Genomic DNA, 18,273 nt, shown 5'->3' on the forward strand with positions numbered 1-18,273 from the left:
TGAGATAATTTGAGTGAAACACAATGGCGGAAGAGAGAGAAAAAAAATCAAAGGCTGACTATTAAAACAACCGTCCATTTTGCCTTTTAATTCCGTCAATAAATAAATCTAATGTACTGCAAAATTCTTTTCTTTAATTTTTTTTTCAACTCTAATAATTTTTTTAGAACTTTGCAATTTTAGTCCAAATTTAAATGTTCCCAACGTTTTTAGCTAACCATTTAATCATTTTAATAGAGTGTGTGTGTCCAATCACACGCGGTCTCCATGTCGCCGAAAAAAATCATGCTGACATGAAATTCATGGATTTCTTTTTGACTAATTGTAATTTTAATCAAAGCTTTAAATTTTTATAATCATTGTCCAATTGGAGCGAATAAGCTAAAATCGTTTGTAATTGGAATTTAAAAACTTTGGTTAAGCTAATAACAAATCGAAAAGATTTAGATTTTCTGGTCCGCTTGGCCGAATAAATATTGAGTGCATTAAATTAGTTTCAGATTCCAGCTTTAACTCTATCGTTAATCATCATAAACATTGCAGAAAGGTATATAATTATAAAGAATGCAAATATGCAACCACAAAAATGCAACATATTAAATTAATAAAGAATCAAGCCGGCTCTTAATGATTTTAAATTCTTGATTATGGCTATAAAAGCAGATGTCTACAAACATTGCAGTATTTCATAGCTACTCTCTGTCATTGTCATTCTTGCTGCTGCTAATTATGAGATCATATCATATACTTAATCTCCTCTTCCTAACTACATTTGCATTAGTACATGGAGCCAGCGTCAATAAGAAGGTGGATACATCGATGATCAAACCGAACCAAATCAGTTATTTCGGTTTTGAATAAAAACTGAACTGACCTTTTTTCTATAATATCAAACTGAACCAAACTGAATTTTTTGGTTCGGTTCAATTATTAGTTTCGTTCGTGCTTGTGCTTAGGGGTGTGCATTCATTTTAAACCGAATCAAATCAGTTAGTACGGTTTATTTTTTTGTTTGGTTTGATTTGAACTGAAAATGAAATGATTTTTTTTTATAATATCATACTAACCGAATTTGTCGGTCCAGTTTGATTATTCAATTTGGTTTGTTTTTTGCACACCTCTAAATGCTTATTAATTGAATAACAATGCTATAGCTATCAAAATTCTGGTTATGTATAGATGCTCAATATCAACAAGATCATAATTATGATAGTAAATTTATTCTGTTTATCTCAAACAAAAAGTCTAACAGCAATATTTTGCATCCTGTCAAAATTGCAGCATTACATTGTTTACATGGGAGAACACTCTCATCCCACTTCAGAATCTGTCGTCAAAGCTAACCGTCATATTCTTGCTTCAGTAACCGGAAGGCAAGCATTATGTTTCCGGAATAAAAACGCTTCTGAAATTTTAAAACTTAAATTTATTCTTGTAAAGAATATTATTTTGACCCTTTTTTGTTTTGAAATTTTACATTTTAGCATTTATGTTTCCGTGCTACATGGCAAGCCTAATATATTGAAATTGTTGCTAATGTTTCGTTCTAATTTTCAGTTTCGAAGAAGCGAAAAGTGTAGCACTTCACCATTATACTAAAAACTTTAGAGGCTTTTCAGCTATGCTTACACAAAAGCAAGCTCAGGAACTTGCAGGTAATACTGATAAGAAATTTCATATTAAGACCAAAAAAGATATACCTAGTCAATGTTTTCCGTTTTAAAAATATGTCAGAAATTTAGCACTTCTGACACGATTTTCCATTTTTAACATAAAAAATCTTTAAATAACACTGTTTCGCCGTATTCATATCCATCTTGTTTCCCCGTACCGTACCTTCCTATAGTTGCTTTAACTCATTTCATTCCGTGCTGCAGAAAGCGATTCAGTGGTTTCTGTGTTTGAGAGTAGGATGAATCAAATCCATACAACACATTCTTGGGAATTTCTTGGAGTGGACTCTTTATATGAACATAATAACCAACTGCCTAAGACCTCTCTGACATCGAACATTATTGTCGGTGTCATCGACACCGGTAATGATGCATGCTTGATTTTTAAGGTTTCTTGCTTCATTTTTATCATTCTATTCTAACAGTTGAAGTTCATTGCAGGAGTTTGGCCTGAGTCTGAGAGTTTCAGTGACAGAGGCCTAGGATCTGTTCCCATGAAATTCAAGGGAACATGTGTTGCTGGTGAAAATTTTACATTGGCTAATTGCAACCGGTACCAATCATTTCTTACAGTACAAGTATATGCATAAAAACCAGTTAATCCGTTTCGATTCCTCTTAAAGTTAAAATATAATTCAACCACTTAAAAACCGAAAAACCATACGGATTGGTAAACTATTGAGCCGTTTGAACTGTAAAAACTGGCCCTCATTTATTGTTTACATCAAGTGATTAATGGTGAACTGGTAGTTACGCCTGTTTGGCTGCCGCCTGCAGGTTCCATTTTTAAAATACTGTAAAAAATTACTTCAATCAATATTCCTGTAGTTTAGTGTTTCAAAACAGAAACTTCCTACTTCTAAAACCTGAATGGAAAACTTAAACTTTGTTGTAATGAAACGAACCTCCAAAACCGAAAACCCGCAAAATAACATTTTTTTATGAGTATGTTATAAATATAAAATTTTGCAGTTTCATAAACTTTCCAAAAATGGAAACAAAATACTAAAACATAGGACTTTGATAAGTTTTTGTGTAACATATTGTGGTATCGATTTTCACATTTCAACCTTTCTTTTTCCGCACCACCTACCTTTTGCTCGAAATTAAGATTGTATTACAAGAAAATCACGATTCAAGAATTGTGCTTGCAGAAAAATCGTCGGAGCACGATACTATTCCAAAGGATTTGAAGCAGAAAGCGGAAATCTTGAAGCTTTTGGAGGAACTTTCTTCCGATCAGCTCGAGACAGCGACGGCCACGGAACACACACTGCATCAACTATAGGAGGAAACATGGTCCCTAACGCTAGCCTATCAGGCATGGCGATCGGAACGGCAAAAGGCGGTGCACCAAACGCGAGACTGGCCATTTACAAGGCTTGCTGGTTCAATCTATGTAGCGATGCTGATGTTCTTTCAGCAATGGATGATGCAATTGATGATGGAGTTGATATTTTATCAATTTCTCTTGGGCCTAATCCTCCTCAACCTGTTTATTTTGAAAATGCTATTTCTATTGGAGCTTTCCATGGTTTCAGGAAAGGAGTGGTTGTTGCTTGCTCTGCCGGAAACTCGATTTTTCCGGGGACTGCAACTAATGTTGCTCCTTGGATTCTCACTGTTGCTGCGAGTTCTCTAGATAGACAATTCCACTCTAATGTTTATCTTGGAAACTCACAAGTCCTTAAGGTGAGTTTTTTTTATTCACCAATGCAATCTTAAACCTGCTATGTTCAGCTATGCTGCACAAACACTTATCAAGTCCTGACATTTTTAATGTATCAAACCAAAATGAATAACCAAAGTAAATCGACAAATTCGATTCTATTTGGTTTGATATTATAAAATAATTTTGGTTTCTCGGTTCGGTTTTGAATATAAAAGAATTAGTTAAGTTTTAGTGCAAACCAAACCCAATAAAAAATGACGGAAGCAACTAGTTCGGTTTGAAAAATTTAAATTCCTTGAAATTTCAGTTCATTAGGTTTTGAAAGAAAAACCAAATTTTATCTTTTCAGGGTTTCTCTTTAAACCCTCTAAAGATGGAAACTTCATATGGTTTAATTGCTGGAAATGAAGCAGCAGCACCTGGAGTTTCTGCAATGAATGCAAGGTATAATTTCTCTCTATATAATATAATTCTAAATTCTTGAATCAAAGGATTATTTAAACAATATTGGTTCTTAACTTTTTGTCTATCAGTTTTTGCAAGAATAATACTCTGAACTATAGCAAGATTAAGGGGAAGATTGTGGTGTGCACTATTGAGGAAGTTAGAGATATTCGATCAGAGAAGGCGTTAACTATACAGCAAGGTGGCGGTGGCGGAATGATTCTGATTGATCAATTGGCCAAAGAAGTTGGCTTCCAGTTTGTGATTCCGACCACTTTAATTGGTCAAGAAGAAGCACAACAGCTTCTTGCATATATGAAGACTGACAAGTGAGTTTTATATCTTTTTCCTGCCATGACTACGATTTCTTCAACTTTTTTTGAGAAATGAGGTTCGAATTCCATACCCTCCCACAGCTCATACAGCAAATCTAGTATTCTTTGTTGCACGGAAACTTCTCAAGTCCTATGTTTTGATATTTCATTTCTGTTTCCGAAAACATCTTTAAAACTCCACAATGATATATTTATAATTTATTCTTGTAAAAATTTCATTTCACCGTTTTCTATTTCGCTATTTCTCGTTTCAACAATTCTGTTTCCGTGCTGCATAGGTAATACTAATTGAACTTTAGCCGATCAGATCAACTTTATTCATCTCACCAAAAGTGCATTTCACTACAGGTATCCGGTTGGGAGGATAGCTCCAACCATAACAGTCCTGAACACTAAGCCTGCACCAAAAATGGCTGGTTTTTCTTCCCAAGGACCAAATATCATAACCCCGGATATCATTAAAGTAAGTTACATCTCTTTTCTTTATTAAAACTTGAATTATCTTTGTTATTTGTTCGGCCTTTCGGTTAATTCGGTTTCGTAAATTGACCAAACCAAACTGAAAACTGAAACCGAATATTTGTAAGAACGCCAATTAAACCAAACCATTTTTATCAATGACCTAACCAATCTTATATTTTAGGTTCGTTTCGGTTATTTGGTTTGGCTTTTGCACACCTCTAGATACAAAAAAGAAAAGTTACAGCTGTTGTCTGACCTTTTGAACTCATATTGCAGCCTGATATTACAGCACCAGGTTTGAATATTTTGGCAGCATGGTCTCCGCTAGCAACTGATGTAACAGGACACAGATCAGTCAATTATAACATACTCTCTGGGACTTCAATGTCTTGCCCACACATTGCAGCAATTGCTGCAATCTTAAAATCTTACAGACCTTCTTGGAGTCCAGCAGCAATTATGTCTGCAATAATGACAACAGGTTAAGTTATCTAGTTTTCTAATTCTGAAAAATAGACCTATCAGAATTTTCCCAGGTTAAGTACTTTTGCGGTTACCGAATTTTTTTTCCAAAATGAATACCAAGTATTAGAAAGTTACAAAACAGTTATCAAATTATAAAAGATTACAAAACGTTACCCAACTATAACTTTTTCATAAAACAGTTTTTGGCTTGCAGCCTGGTAGTACCTTTTTGCCTTGTCCACATCACAAATTGGTGTCCACATCAACAAAATTTGGTCTGGAATACATGGGTGACCTGTTGTTACAAATTTCATAGTTCGGTAACCGTTTTGTAAAAAAGTTATGAGTTTAGTAGCCGCAAAAATATTTAGCCCAAATTTTTCCAGTTCTATAATGTAACATTATCTTTCACTTCGATTCATTGTTGCAGCTACAGCAATAGATAATACTGGAAAACTGATTGCAAGAGATCCTTATAATACAGAAGCTACACCTTTTGACTACGGGTCCGGACATGTAAATCCGACAGCAGCGCTGAATCCGGGACTGATTTACGACTTCGATTCCTACGATGTTATCAATTTTCTTTGCAGTACAGGTGCAAGCCCTGCACAATTGAAAAACCTGACAGGACAACCAACTTATTGCCAAAAACCTGACACTAAATCCTATGATTTTAACTACCCTTCCATTGGTGTGTCGAAAATGCAGGGAAGCGTGTCTGTCCATCGAACAGTCACTTATTACGATAAAGGACCATCTGTTTACTCTGCTAAAATAGATCATCCCAGCGGTGTTGAAGTTACAGTTACACCTGCCATACTCAACTTTACAAAGACAGGACAAAAGATGTCTTTCAGGATCGACTTCACACCGATCAAGACAAGTAACGGAAGCTTCGTATTCGGGGCACTGACATGGAGCAATGGTGTTCATAGGGTTAGGAGTCCTATTGGACTTAATGTTGTTTCTTTGTAGAAAACAAAGGGATTAATTAAGCTCATATTGATGCTACATACACAAATCTCTGATGGAATCTATAGAAAAACGATCAATTCCAAATTTTACTCGACCCTATTCCTTACTCAAGTAGATGTAATACAAAGCTTCTAAAGGTACTAAACCTTGACTGAAAAGATATCAAAAAATTGTTTACAAGAGGAAGGAAACTGAAAACAAATGAAGGAATGTAATACAAATATTTTCCTTCATTGAAAGAAATTAGTACAAAATTGTTTACAAGAGGAAACTAAGAAAAGATCTGTTTTTTTTTCTTCGGAGAACTGATCGAAAACTGATAGCAGGTGGGGACTGCTCAGGCTTAGATTGCCCCAAAACCGCGCCTTAAGAAAATAGAACCTAACCATATATGCCCTCAAATTATATTTTCCAAATCGTCTACAATAACAGTTCATCCTTCCCCTACAAAGGGGGATCTTAGTAAATAACCAAAATTATGAATGAAGGAATATACTAATACAAAAAATTTCCTTTGGTTCCTTTCTGCTCCTATCAATCAAATTTAATGTTTATGTTTCTGTAAAATTCTATTCTTACAAGGTTCCTGAGATTTGATTTTAGTAAATAACCAAAAATTGAGCTAAAGGTTAAGTTAGTATTTATTCTTACATTGGTCTGCGGATGCTGCCAGCCTCACCTAGTGTCTTTACATTTGATGTAACCTTATTCCTTTTGGAAGTGAAACTTCCTGCAGCAAATAATTGTGATGTGGGACCTTATCCTGAAGATGATCCTGATGTCCTAATAATATCACCAAAGATTTCATTCTAAACAGACTAACCCGAGGAGCTCTCACCAATAATCGCCACAAGAGCACGAACCTCCCTTAAAGTGATGGAAGCGATTTGAATCTCTGACTACAATACACCTATCTTCCATCATTGATATTAACTTAATAACAGTATGGCAATCTCCACAGACTCTCAGATTCTTCACAATCTGCAGAGGAGTTCCTGCAGATGTGGCAATCAATCCGAAAGCAATAGCCAGCCTCTCACTATGTTGAGAAAGAATAGTTTCCTTGTGTTCTTCCTCAACATCCTGAAGCACATAATTGGTATCAGGTTGATAACCAGCATCCTTCAGTCGGCTGCTTAGTTCTGCAAGTTTTGCATAAATTTCACCCGACATTGGATGCGAAACATCTCCAGCTAAAAACGAATAGGTCGTCGTTTTCACCTCAATCCAGCTGTACCCAGCCTCTTTTTTCACTTTCCTGTCATTCATCAATTTCCTTACCTTAGCTCTTTCTTGCCAATTTCCTGCTGCAGCATATATATTCGATAGCAAGACATACGCAGCCGAGTGTTGTGGTTGGAGTGATATGAGATTCTCCGCGGCAAGCTTCCCCAGTTCTAGATTGCGGTAAACACGAGAAGCAGCCAAGAGAGTTCGCCACACAGTTGCATCTGCAGGAAATGGCATTATGTTGATGATCTCTGTGGCTTTTCCGAGCATTCCAGCTCGGCTATATAGATCAACCATACAAGAATAATGCTCCGTTGTTGGCTTAATGTGGTGATCTTTCACCATGATATCAAAATATTTTTGACCTTCATCCACTAGTCCAGCATGTGTGCAAGCAGAAATTACACCAATGAATGTTACACCATCCATTTCCATGTTTTGCTTTTGCATCTCCTTAAATACCTCAAGCGCCCTCCTTCCGTGCCCGTGTTGTGCATATCCGGAGACCATCGAGTTCCACGAAACTATATCTCTCATTCCTTGCCTCTTGAAAACTTCATATGCACTCTCGATATCCCCTCTTTTTGAATACAAGGTTACAAGTGCACTGCTCACACATAAAGCATCATTAAATCTAGACTTAATTGACCAGGCATGGAACTGTTTTCCTTGTTCTACGGATGCAGTAGGGGAAGCACACGCATTTATGATACTAGAGAATGTATACTCATTAGGTTCAATCCCCTCCTTAGCCATTTGGTTGAATATCTTAACAGCTTCTTCAGTGTTTCCTATTTGAGCAAATCCACCAACCATTGCTGACCATGCCACAATGTCTTTCTCATCTATACTTTTAAAAACTTTTAATGCTTCATCAAGGTTTCGTAGCTTGACATAAGCATCTAAAAGTGCAGTTCCGACTGAAGCCGATTTCTGATAATCACTTTTGATGATTTGTGCGTGAACTTCTAAAGGAGACACAACTGGTTGTGCTGCAAGGATAGTAGAATAAGTATAATCATTTGGTCTAACACCGTCCCTGTTCATTTCTTGAAATACCGTAACAGCTTGCTCTGATGAACCATTCTGCAAATACCCATTAATCATTGCTGTCCACGACACCACATTTCGAGTTCCATGCATCGTAGAAAATATCTTGAAAGCATCATCCATCTCCCTGCTTTTACTGTAAGCTGTCATCAACGCTACAGTAACATTATGATCGAATTCAAACCCACTCTTTATGACCTGAGTATGAAGTTGCCTAGCAAACCCCAATTCCTTAATATTAGCACACGACTTGATAACAGAGGCAAAAACAAAATTCGAGAACTTAACATCAGCAAGTCTCAGATGGTAAAACATCTCAACAGCTTCCAAATAAAGTCCATTGACTACATAGCCAGAAACCATACTATTCCAACTGACAGAATCCCTGGCGACCATACTGTCAAAAACAGTCTTTGCATTTCTAACCACCCCCGACTTTGAGTACATGTTAATCAAAGAATTGCAAACAGATACAGTTGCCTCAAACCCATATTTAATGATCATGGTGTGAATTTGAATTCCCTGGTCAGCCATAGCTTTATCATCTGCCAAAACTCCAAGAACAGTAGCAAATGTAAACGGGTTAGGCTTAATACCCTCTGCTTGCATTTTAAAGAAACACTCCAATGCTTCCATATTCAATCCATTGTGAGCATAACCAGCAAGCAATGAGGTCCATGACACAACATTCCTCATTTCCATTTCATCAAAAACTTCTCTTCCCTCTTCAACACTCTCATTCTTCATATACATGTCAACAAGAGAAGTGCCTACACTAACATCCTCCAAAAAACCAGATTTTACACAGTAATCATGCACCTGAATCCCAATCATCTTGTCAAACAAGCTTGCACAAGCTTTTAGAACACATGAAAGGGTAGACCCGTCAATGAGAACCCCCGTGCGATGAATATCCGCAAAAAGATTGACAACTTCATGGTGAGAATTACTACGAGAATACTCGAAAAGCAAGTAATTGCAGTGTACAAGGTCTTGTTGAGGACTTCTATCGAACAGGTTATGTGCAAGTGAGCATTTAGGTTCTAATAAACATTCTTCCAGGTTTAAAGTAGCAGCATGAGATTGTGTGAACTGGGCTTTGATAGTTTTGAACAAGGGTTTTGCTTGGGGTTTTGTATATGTTCTGAAAGTCATAATCTTTATTCCTCAAGCTAATATATTGAGCAATGAATAGCAACATTTAACTGCTTTCTTTAGACTGAAAGATTGCAAAAAGAAAAAACAAGCAGTCAAGTTTTGGAATTTTAACTGAATGGTCAGTGAATTTCATTGATAAGAGTATAATATAAAAATTCAATAATATTCCTCTCAAAAAAAAAAAATTCTATGATATTTCTCTCAAAAAAGAAAATTTAATAATGTTGTAAATTAATAAAAATTCATTAGTATTTATCGCACAAATGTTTTTTTTTCTTTTTTTAACAAGAGTAAATTCATTAAAGAATAAAATTAAAATACAAATATTAAAGTCATATAATAATAAATAAATATATAGTCTTTCAAATACTCTAATCTGAAAATAAAATATGAAATAATAAAAAATACAAATTAAATATAATAATCGGAACAAAAATTAAATCAAAATCCCCATTAGTATTAATAAAATTACAAACATTTTGCCTCTCATTTTAACCTATTCTATTTCTTATTTACCTTTTTTGCCAAATCAGATTCTTTTCTCTTTTTTTTTTTTTTTTTTTTTTTTTTTAATTCATCAAATCTCATTAAATTGAATATGAAACAGTTACATTTGTAAGAAATTCGGGATAATTCGAAAACGAAACCCGATGACCTGACATGGAACAGACAACATGCTGTCTGATTCGCAGATCTTACTTACGAAAATAAAAATAAATTATTAACTGTTTCGCTAATTAAGTGCAGTTTTCAATCAATCTTCGATCAAACTTCATCCATCACCCATCACCCGCAAACTCACATCATCCGATTCAACCACCACTTGATAACTCCTTCATAAAAAAGAGACAGCAAACCTTCCGCAGAGGAAGGACAACAAACCTTTCACAAAGAAAGGACAAAATAAAACATTCAGAAAAAAACAAAACAATGGAAAATAAATAAACCTAATATAGCTCATAAACGATTTCATTTTGTTGTTGATGATCTTCAATTTATCTCCGCTTCTTGGTAATTGAATTGCGCTTCGTTGATAAATCTTAATCCATCAAGAAAAAATGGAAAAGAATTGGCTATTTATTATATTTATAAAATTAAATTAACATATATAAAGGGATGGCTACCGTCAACAGCAAAATCAAACCATTGACGGCTGCCGGAGAAGAAACAATAAAAAAAGTCTAGACGGCTAGGGTTTGTTTTGAGAGAAAAGAGAGGTTTAGGGTTTTCATTAATGGTTACAGTTAGGATGAGCAAATGTTCGGTTTTAAAAATTTAACTATAACTAAATTTTTTGAATTCTAGATTCTTTTCTCTTACTTTTTCTCTTGTACAGCTTTTAATTTTAATTTTAATTTTAAAGTATTCAAAAATCCTGAAATTACCTTAATTAAAAAAAAGTCACCTTTCTTTTTTCTCCGGTCACTACAAGTTTACGGCACAATTAGGTTTTCTTTTTTTGTTTACTTTGTAATTGGCAGCTAGCATTTCAGTATTTTTGGTTTTTGTAAACTGTAATTTAGGTTAGTTGTTCTAAACACCCTGATTTTCACTGGTTTCATATCCCTGGTCTTTTAAACCCTATTTTGAAGCTTTGAGTTACAGTTGGGTGTTGGTAGTGTTTGAAAAAGCTATGAACTTGGATACCCTTTTGGATTTTTAGTTAAAAGAAGTTATAAAAGAAGGTTCTTTGGTGGAAAAAAAGATGATTGCAGAGAAGCCCATTTGGGTGAAACATGAGGGAATGCAGATTTTCTCCATTGATATTCAACCTGGTGCCCTCAGGTTTGCTACTGGTGGAGGTGACCACAAGGTATTCTCCTTTAGCTTACTTATTCATGTGTTTGGTTCCCCAGAAAATTTATTCTTTTAGGCTTGGTTTTGTATTATGTCACTAGTAGGGGAAGCCAATTTTCATCCAAAGTGGGTAGTTACGGATGTGTATAATGTCGTGTGTTACATGTAACATTTCATGTGGTAAAATCAAATACATTCAGCTTGGCTTTACGCGATTAATGCAGGTGAGGATTTGGAACATGAAATGTGTTAGCAGGGTCTTAGGAGATGATGAACCGACACAGAGGCTTCTCGCAACTTTGCGTGATCATTTTGGATCAGTAAATTGTGTCAGGTGGGCTAAGCATGGCCGGTATGTTGCATCAGGTTCTGATGATCAGGTGATTTTAGTTCACGAAAGGAAGCCTGGTTCAGGCACCACGGAGTTTGGTAGTGGAGAGCCACCAGATGTTGAGAACTGGAAGGCTGCAATGACTTTGAGAGGACACACTGCAGATGTGGTAATGGAGCTGATTTTACACTGCAATGCTTTTGACTAAATAAAAGACAATTATTTTGGATTGCATTTTGGTTGAGTTTTTAATAATGCTCACATATCTAAAAACAGTCACCTTCTTGCCCTTTATTTTTATGTAGGTACTAGCTATTTAGAATATAGATTGTTTGTAACTTCTGCATATGCATTTCCCATCAAGTGTGGGATTGCATACCGATGCTGAAGTCATACTTTGATAACAAGGGGAAAAGAAAGCTTGATTTAGTTTCATGTTTCAATTAATATCCTGTAATTTAAGTGTTAATTTCTGTTTTCATTGCTGGACATCGTCTAACTTGGGGGCTGTTTTCACTGCTTAAAGTAGGTGGATCTTAATTGGTCCCCGGATGACTCCACATTGGCTAGTGGGAGTTTGGACAATACTATTCATATTTGGAATATGAGCAGCGGCATTTGTACAGCTGTTCTACGAGGTCACTCTAGCCTGGTTAAAGGAGTAGCTTGGGATCCCATTGGCTCTTTTATAGCAAGTCAATCAGACGACAAGACTGTCATTATATGGCGGACTAACGACTGGAGTCTGGCTCACAGAACAGATGGCCACTGGGCAAAATCTGTATGTGATTTTTGCTTTGTTTATAAAATTTTCTATTTGTTATTTTCAAATATTAACTGAAGTGTTCACTTTTCAGCTGGGTTCTACATTTTTTAGGCGGCTTGGGTGGTCCCCATGTGGCCATTTCATAACTACTACTCATGGTTTTCAGAAGCCAAGGCATTCTGCGCCTGTTCTAGAGAGAGGGGAATGGGCTGCCACATTTGATTTCTTAGGACATAATGCCCCCATTATTGTGGTGAGGTTCAACCATTCGATGTTTAAAAGGAATTCGGCCAGTGCACAGGATGCCAAAACTGCACCTGTTGGGTGGGCAAATGGGGCCTCTAAAATTGGAGGGAAAGAATCACAGCCATATAATGTTATTGCCATTGGGAGTCAGGATCGCACTATAACTGTATGGACAACTGCTAGTCCTCGACCTCTTTTTGTGGCGAAACATTTCTTTACTCAAAGTGTAGTAGATTTGTCCTGGTAAACTTTAATATATCTAATACTCCCTCCGGTCCATACTATTTGTCGTATTTGAGAATTTCTTTTGGTTCATAATATTTGTCACATTAGAGTTTCAAGGAAGCATTAATTGTTGTTTTTCCAAATTTATCCCTAACAATAAATAACTTAGTAAAGTTAAGAGGACTAGTCAAACATAAAACTAGTGGTAATTAATATGGACAATTTAGTAAAAGTATATATAAATCAAGACATATTTAATTATGTGAAATGGCCAAATGTGACAAATATTATGGACCGGAGGGAGTAGTATTTATTTAATCTGCTTTTGCTATTTTTTTTAGCGCAAGTCTGTGTCACTTGACATTTTTCTTCGTTTGGGACAGGAGTCCTGATGGATATTCACTTTTAGCCTGTTCCTTGGACGGGACAGTTGCTACTTTTCATTTTGAAGTAAGAGAAATTGGGCACAAGATTAGTGATGTTGAGCTTGATGAATTAAAGAAAAGTCGTTATGGTGATGTTAGGGGCCGACAAGCAAACTTGGCGGAGAGCCCGGCACAGTTGTTGCTGGAAGCAGCTTCAGCCAAACAAACAGTGACCAAAAAGGTGGTCTCTGATATTCAGCAAGACCAGACGCTTGCAAAATCTTCTGTTGATTTGGAGGCTATAACAAAGATTTCTGAGCCCCAAGTTGATGATGGGAAGAAGGCTGTGGGAACTGCTGGTGATAGTTTGAATAAAGCGGCAGCTTCTGCTCGGATTTCTAGTCCTGTGAAACAAAGAGAATATAGACGCCCTGATGGTAGAAAAAGAATCATTCCTGAAGCTGTAGGAGTGCCCAATCAGCCAGAAACAGTTATTGGTGGGGTCCAGTCTCAAGCACTCGACTTACCTCTTGTAGTATCTAATCAAGGAAAGGATGAAAATGGGCTACGCCTCGCTGCTGGCGACAAGCCAGAAACTTCTTTCAGGGGAACATACATTAGAAGCTCCGACTTGAAAGATCGTTCTGGGATCACTGCCAGGGCTACTGTTACAGAGAGTTTGGTCATTGAGAAAGTTTCTAGTTCTTCAGGCAGAGATGGCAGTATCAATGTGGAACAGTCTGGAAGTGCGAAGGCATCCAGTTCCTCCAGTGTTCCTTCTACACCTATTTCAATTAGGGTATTTGATAAGAAAATAGGGGAAGATACTGTACCAATTTCCTTGGAAGCTCGTCCTAGAGAACATGCTGTTAATGATATTATTGGGGTAGGAAATGCTATTATGACGAAAGAAACAGAGGTTGTTTGCACAAGAGGGGCTCAAACTCTTTGGTCCGATAGAATCTCTGGAAAAGTCACCGTTCTCGCTGGAAATGCCAACTTTTGGGCTGTTGGTTGTGAAGATGGATGTTTACAGGTAAAGAATCAATTCCCATACTTCCATGTTTGGATGTTGCAGTCTTCTTATTATTTTCATGTTTCAACTGTGTTTAAAGCCAAAGAAAGAAGAAAAGGAATTAACTATTATACTTTGTTGTACTGAAAAGAGTTTGTTGCAGAGTATTTAATACTAAATAGATTACCAGAATGTTGCATATGGCAAAAATATTAGTTGCCTGAAAACTTAATATACCTTGAATGCTACAGCCAGAAGAATTCCTTTCTAATCAATCCGATACATCAAGAAGTTTCGGAAGTGATAGAGAAGAATTACTTGCTAATTTTTTATATCACTTTTATTGTAAGGTTAATTGATTATACACTAGAATTTCAATATAAGGATAATATGATATGTCTAGGAGTTTGGAATTTGTAATCTCACTCTCCAACTGGGAAAATTGATATTTGGTGGTATTTATCATGTTTGAGGCTGGCAGAATTTGATTAGAACATTTGTACTTAAAATTAAATTCATCTGCTTTTAGTAAACAACATTTAGAATGTTTAACTTAATAGAAGTGTTTTGTCAAGAAATTAACCAATTAGAGGATTCATTCAAGTCAAACTGAGTTACTCTTGGTTTCTTTATGAACATTTACTTTTGACTTTTTATATGTTTTTCATAATTAACTGCGACTTTGTGGCCATGATCATTCAGGCTGATGTTCTATGTAGATCCAGGTTTGCACGAGTATAATAGAGATTGCCATACATTTTCAATATTTTGGTTAAAGATATAAGCCCTTTTTGGTAGATATGTTTCACACTGAATGTTAGGCTTTCGTAGATTGATTATAGATTCTGTAGCATAAGCGCATAACCCTTTTGCAACTGTTTTGAGAAGGTTTATACAAAGTGTGGGAGACGTGCCATGCCAACTATGATGATGGGATCTGCAGCCACCTTCATAGATTGTGATGAATGCTGGAAGTTGTTACTTGTCACAAGAAAAGGTTCAGTATATGTGTGGGATCTACATAATCGGAAGTGTGTTTTGCAAGACTCATTAGCATCTCTAGTTGCTTCAGATCCAAACTCTTCTGCAAAAGGTTAAATATCTTGTATTATGTGATGTGTCTCACAGATAATACATCATTCTACTTTCAACTGCTTTTGTAGATTGACTGCACAATACTATGTCGTTACATGTGATAATTTTTTTACATATTTTTGTGACTGCGCCTCTGAATTGTATCAGTACTTTATTGCTCTTTCAGGAACAATCAAAGTTATATCTGCAAAGTTGTCAAAATCTGGTTATCCTCTTGTTGTTTTGGCTACACGCCATGCCTTCCTTTTCGATGCAAATCTTATGTGCTGGCTGAGAGTGGCAGACGACTGTTTCCCTGCATCAAATTTTTCTAGCTCCTGGAATTTTGGATCAATTCAGAGTGGGGAATTAGCTGCACTGCAGGTGGATGTTAGGAAATATTTGGCAAGAAAGCCAGGTTGGGGCAGGTATATATCCATGGTTAATTTTGCTTATTTTTGAAGAATTCTCAAAATTAGTAAAAGAGTGAAAACTGAAACCGAATCTTGCTAAAAGTTAATCTGTGTTAATACTTCACTTTGTTCTTTTCACCAAAATATCGTATCACTAATATGTTCTTTCTCTTCTCTCCGACTTGGTTGTTTTGTTTGATTCTCGAATCTGTTATAAGTTCGTGTTCGATTTATAAATCCGCAAAATATTAAGTACGGCTTGTAAATATATTACTCCTAGAGTTTGACCTGTTTTCCTGTGCTATCACAGGGTGACAGACGACGGAGTGCAAACTCGTGCACATTTGGAGGCTCAGTTGGCGTCTTCCTTGGCTTTGAAATCCCCCAATGAATATCGCCAGTACCTTCTATCTTATATACGCTTTTTAGCAAGGTTTTCATTTGAACTCTTTGCCTTTTATTTTCCACTAACATTATATGTACAAAGTGCATCTGCGCCTTTGGAGTACATATCCTGGAAATTGCCAGAACTAAGTTTTTGTTTGGTCACTAGAAATGAAAATAAAATGGAAACACATTGGTTGCAGAGAAACAGACGAGTCTCGTCTGCGAGAGGTCTGTGAGAGTTTTCTAGGACCTCCTGCTGGGATGGCGGAATCCACATCTTCAGATGCAAAGAATTTGGCTTGGGATCCTTATGTTCTTGTAAGACTTTATGAACATTTTAAGAATGCATGGTTCTTTATTTTCTGGCATGTATTTTCTGTGATGGTTGTATGTTGCACGGAAACTTCTTTAGTCATATGTTTCAATGCTTCTTTTCCATTTTCTGAAACGCTTATGGAACTCTGTATTTACAATCTGTTCGATAAAAAAATAATAGTTCGCTTTTTTTCATTTTAGCCTTTCTATTTCCATGCTACATAGCGTGCTAGCATCATACAATGTAGAGTGTAGTCCAAAGCATTTTACTCTAATTATGTAAAAGAATCATATTGGAGAGTTGCTAGAAAATCATAATTAATTTTCTATTTTTGTAAGTTTTGAAAATGATGGCACTACTTTTTTTAATTAAGCGGCATATTTTGGGGAAACTGCAGGGAATGGAAAAGCACAAACTCTTGAGAGAAGACATTCTCCCCGCAATGGCAACGAATAGAAAAGTTCAGCGTTTGCTCAATGAATTCATGGATCTCCTGTCTGAATATGAAAGTGCAGAAACGAATATTGACCAAAAAAACTCAGCACAACCAACTACGTCAGAACCAGCAACTAATCACATGGACCTTGACGAAGCTGCAATAGATCCGAAGAACACTGTTCGACCAGAAGCTCCCCGAACAGACTCTCTCCAACCAGCTACAGATCCCAAGGACTCTCCCCACATTACAGCAAAGAACGCCGGCTCTACGCCTGTAGTAACTAATCAAGTAGATTCAGGACCAAGATTGCTAGATCAAGTTATTCCGGATTCACCCGCTACAGATACCGGTTCTTGAATTATTTAACTTCTAACCAGTGGGACTCATGTTAAAATAGCATTAGCTGGCTAACAAATGATTTTTCTTCTGAACTGGATATAGGTGCACTTCCTGATTGTTAAAAGTTGATGGTACCATTAATAGGTGCCTCCAAGGCTTATAAGTCTTCTCAATTCTCATGAGTAACCAAGAATCTCATTGTTGAGTAAGGTAAAGAAGATTATGCAAGTCTTTTCATTTATAGTTTTTCAAATCAGTCTTGTACAATCTCGCTCATAGTTCGATTAGCTTTTCAAAATGCTCTAATCGATCAGCAGAGAAAGCAAGTTTCCTTTCTTTTTTTCTACAGTTGGTATGTCAGTTAGGTAATAAGCATATACATTAACTAGATTAGCACAATCTTAGCTAGGGTTGTAATCTAGCTGAGCTGACTTTTGAGGTGTTCATATTCAATCTGTTATAAACATGAGATGTTCATGTTCAACTCGGAGCTCGATTCTAACTTTGAATACTAAGCTCGAGCTCTGTTCATTTATATTTTATAATGTTCATGTTCGGTTAGAGTTCAACTCGTATTTATTCATTTATAATTTTAGATGCTATGCGAGTTGAGTTCGAGCTCGGCTCGTTTAACATCGAAACGAATTACACAAGCTGATCTTGAATTCGGTTTGTCTTTAGCTCATTTAGGTGCTTAACCAGCAAGCTCGAGCTCGGTTCACTTCGAGCTTGACTTGTTCAACACCTAAATAATAAAAATATAAGCTAAAATATAAATTTCTGTAAACCTGTTTACAAATTTACAAAAATAGTGATACCTAATGATCAGTGTTTCAAACACATGGCGATTCTTCATTATCCAAAGTCTTAATAACAATCAAAAGAGTCGGCCCATGAGCTCTTTGAGTTCATATATAAGTCAGCTCACGAGCTCATATATGAGCCGGCTTAGAAGCTTTATACAAGTTGTTTGTGAATATAAACAAGCTGATCATCACCAAGTATAAATTTGATTTCGAACTTGTTCATTTAGACTAGTGAAAAAGTACTGGTTGAGATCTTACCAAGCCAAATATGATTAGTTCGTTTTACA

General features: G+C 36.2%; 3 protein-coding genes across 6 annotated transcripts; 2 read left to right on the forward strand and 1 right to left on the reverse strand.

The window, feature by feature from the left end:
- The first annotated feature begins 1,267 nt into the window (after positions 1–1,267).
- On the forward strand, positions 1,268–6,121 carry LOC126665269 (subtilisin-like serine-protease S). The gene is made up of 10 exons (XM_050358014.2): positions 1,268–1,373; positions 1,558–1,655; positions 1,878–2,036; positions 2,115–2,226; positions 2,828–3,365; positions 3,695–3,789; positions 3,879–4,118; positions 4,473–4,587; positions 4,863–5,067; positions 5,482–6,121. Exons 1-10 carry the CDS (start codon positions 1,297–1,299, stop codon positions 6,027–6,029), a joined length of 2,187 nt encoding a protein of 728 aa, XP_050213971.2. The 5' UTR covers positions 1,268–1,296; the 3' UTR covers positions 6,030–6,121.
- LOC126665268 (pentatricopeptide repeat-containing protein At2g27610) lies at positions 4,733–9,610 on the reverse strand. Of its 3 annotated transcripts, XR_008789902.1 has the most exons (3): positions 6,681–9,610; positions 5,545–5,963; positions 4,733–5,049 (listed from the first exon to the last, which is right to left on the reverse strand). XR_008789902.1 is itself a non-coding variant. In XM_056104298.1 (1 exon), exon 1 carries the CDS (start codon positions 9,462–9,464, stop codon positions 6,864–6,866), a length of 2,601 nt encoding a protein of 866 aa, XP_055960273.1. In that variant the 5' UTR covers positions 9,465–9,610; the 3' UTR covers positions 6,432–6,863. The 3 variants fall into 3 exon arrangements, 1 of the variants encoding a protein (XP_055960273.1); XR_008789903.1 differs by lacking the exon at positions 5,545–5,963; XM_056104298.1 differs by lacking the exons at positions 4,733–5,049; positions 5,545–5,963 and having other exon boundaries at positions 6,432–9,610.
- Positions 9,611–10,850: 1,240 nt separating this feature from the next.
- LOC126660322 (protein HIRA) lies at positions 10,851–17,749 on the forward strand. 2 transcript variants are annotated; one of them, XM_050353753.2, is made up of 10 exons: positions 10,851–11,280; positions 11,489–11,764; positions 12,125–12,376; positions 12,453–12,850; positions 13,216–14,233; positions 15,101–15,305; positions 15,474–15,714; positions 16,010–16,132; positions 16,287–16,404; positions 16,800–17,749. In XM_050353753.2, the coding sequence occupies exons 1-10, from the start codon at positions 11,173–11,175 to the stop codon at positions 17,196–17,198; spliced, it is 3,138 nt and encodes a 1,045-aa protein (XP_050209710.1). In that variant the 5' UTR covers positions 10,851–11,172; the 3' UTR covers positions 17,199–17,749. The 2 variants fall into 2 exon arrangements, with proteins under 2 accessions (XP_050209710.1, XP_050209720.1); XM_050353763.2 differs by lacking the exon at positions 10,851–11,280 and having other exon boundaries at positions 11,672–11,764; positions 12,122–12,376.
- Positions 17,750–18,273: the final 524 nt, after the last annotated feature.

This window comes from Mercurialis annua, linkage group LG1-X, assembly GCF_937616625.2.
Source record: "Mercurialis annua linkage group LG1-X, ddMerAnnu1.2, whole genome shotgun sequence".
In the NCBI taxonomy this organism is placed as follows: Eukaryota; Viridiplantae; Streptophyta; class Magnoliopsida; order Malpighiales; family Euphorbiaceae; genus Mercurialis; species Mercurialis annua.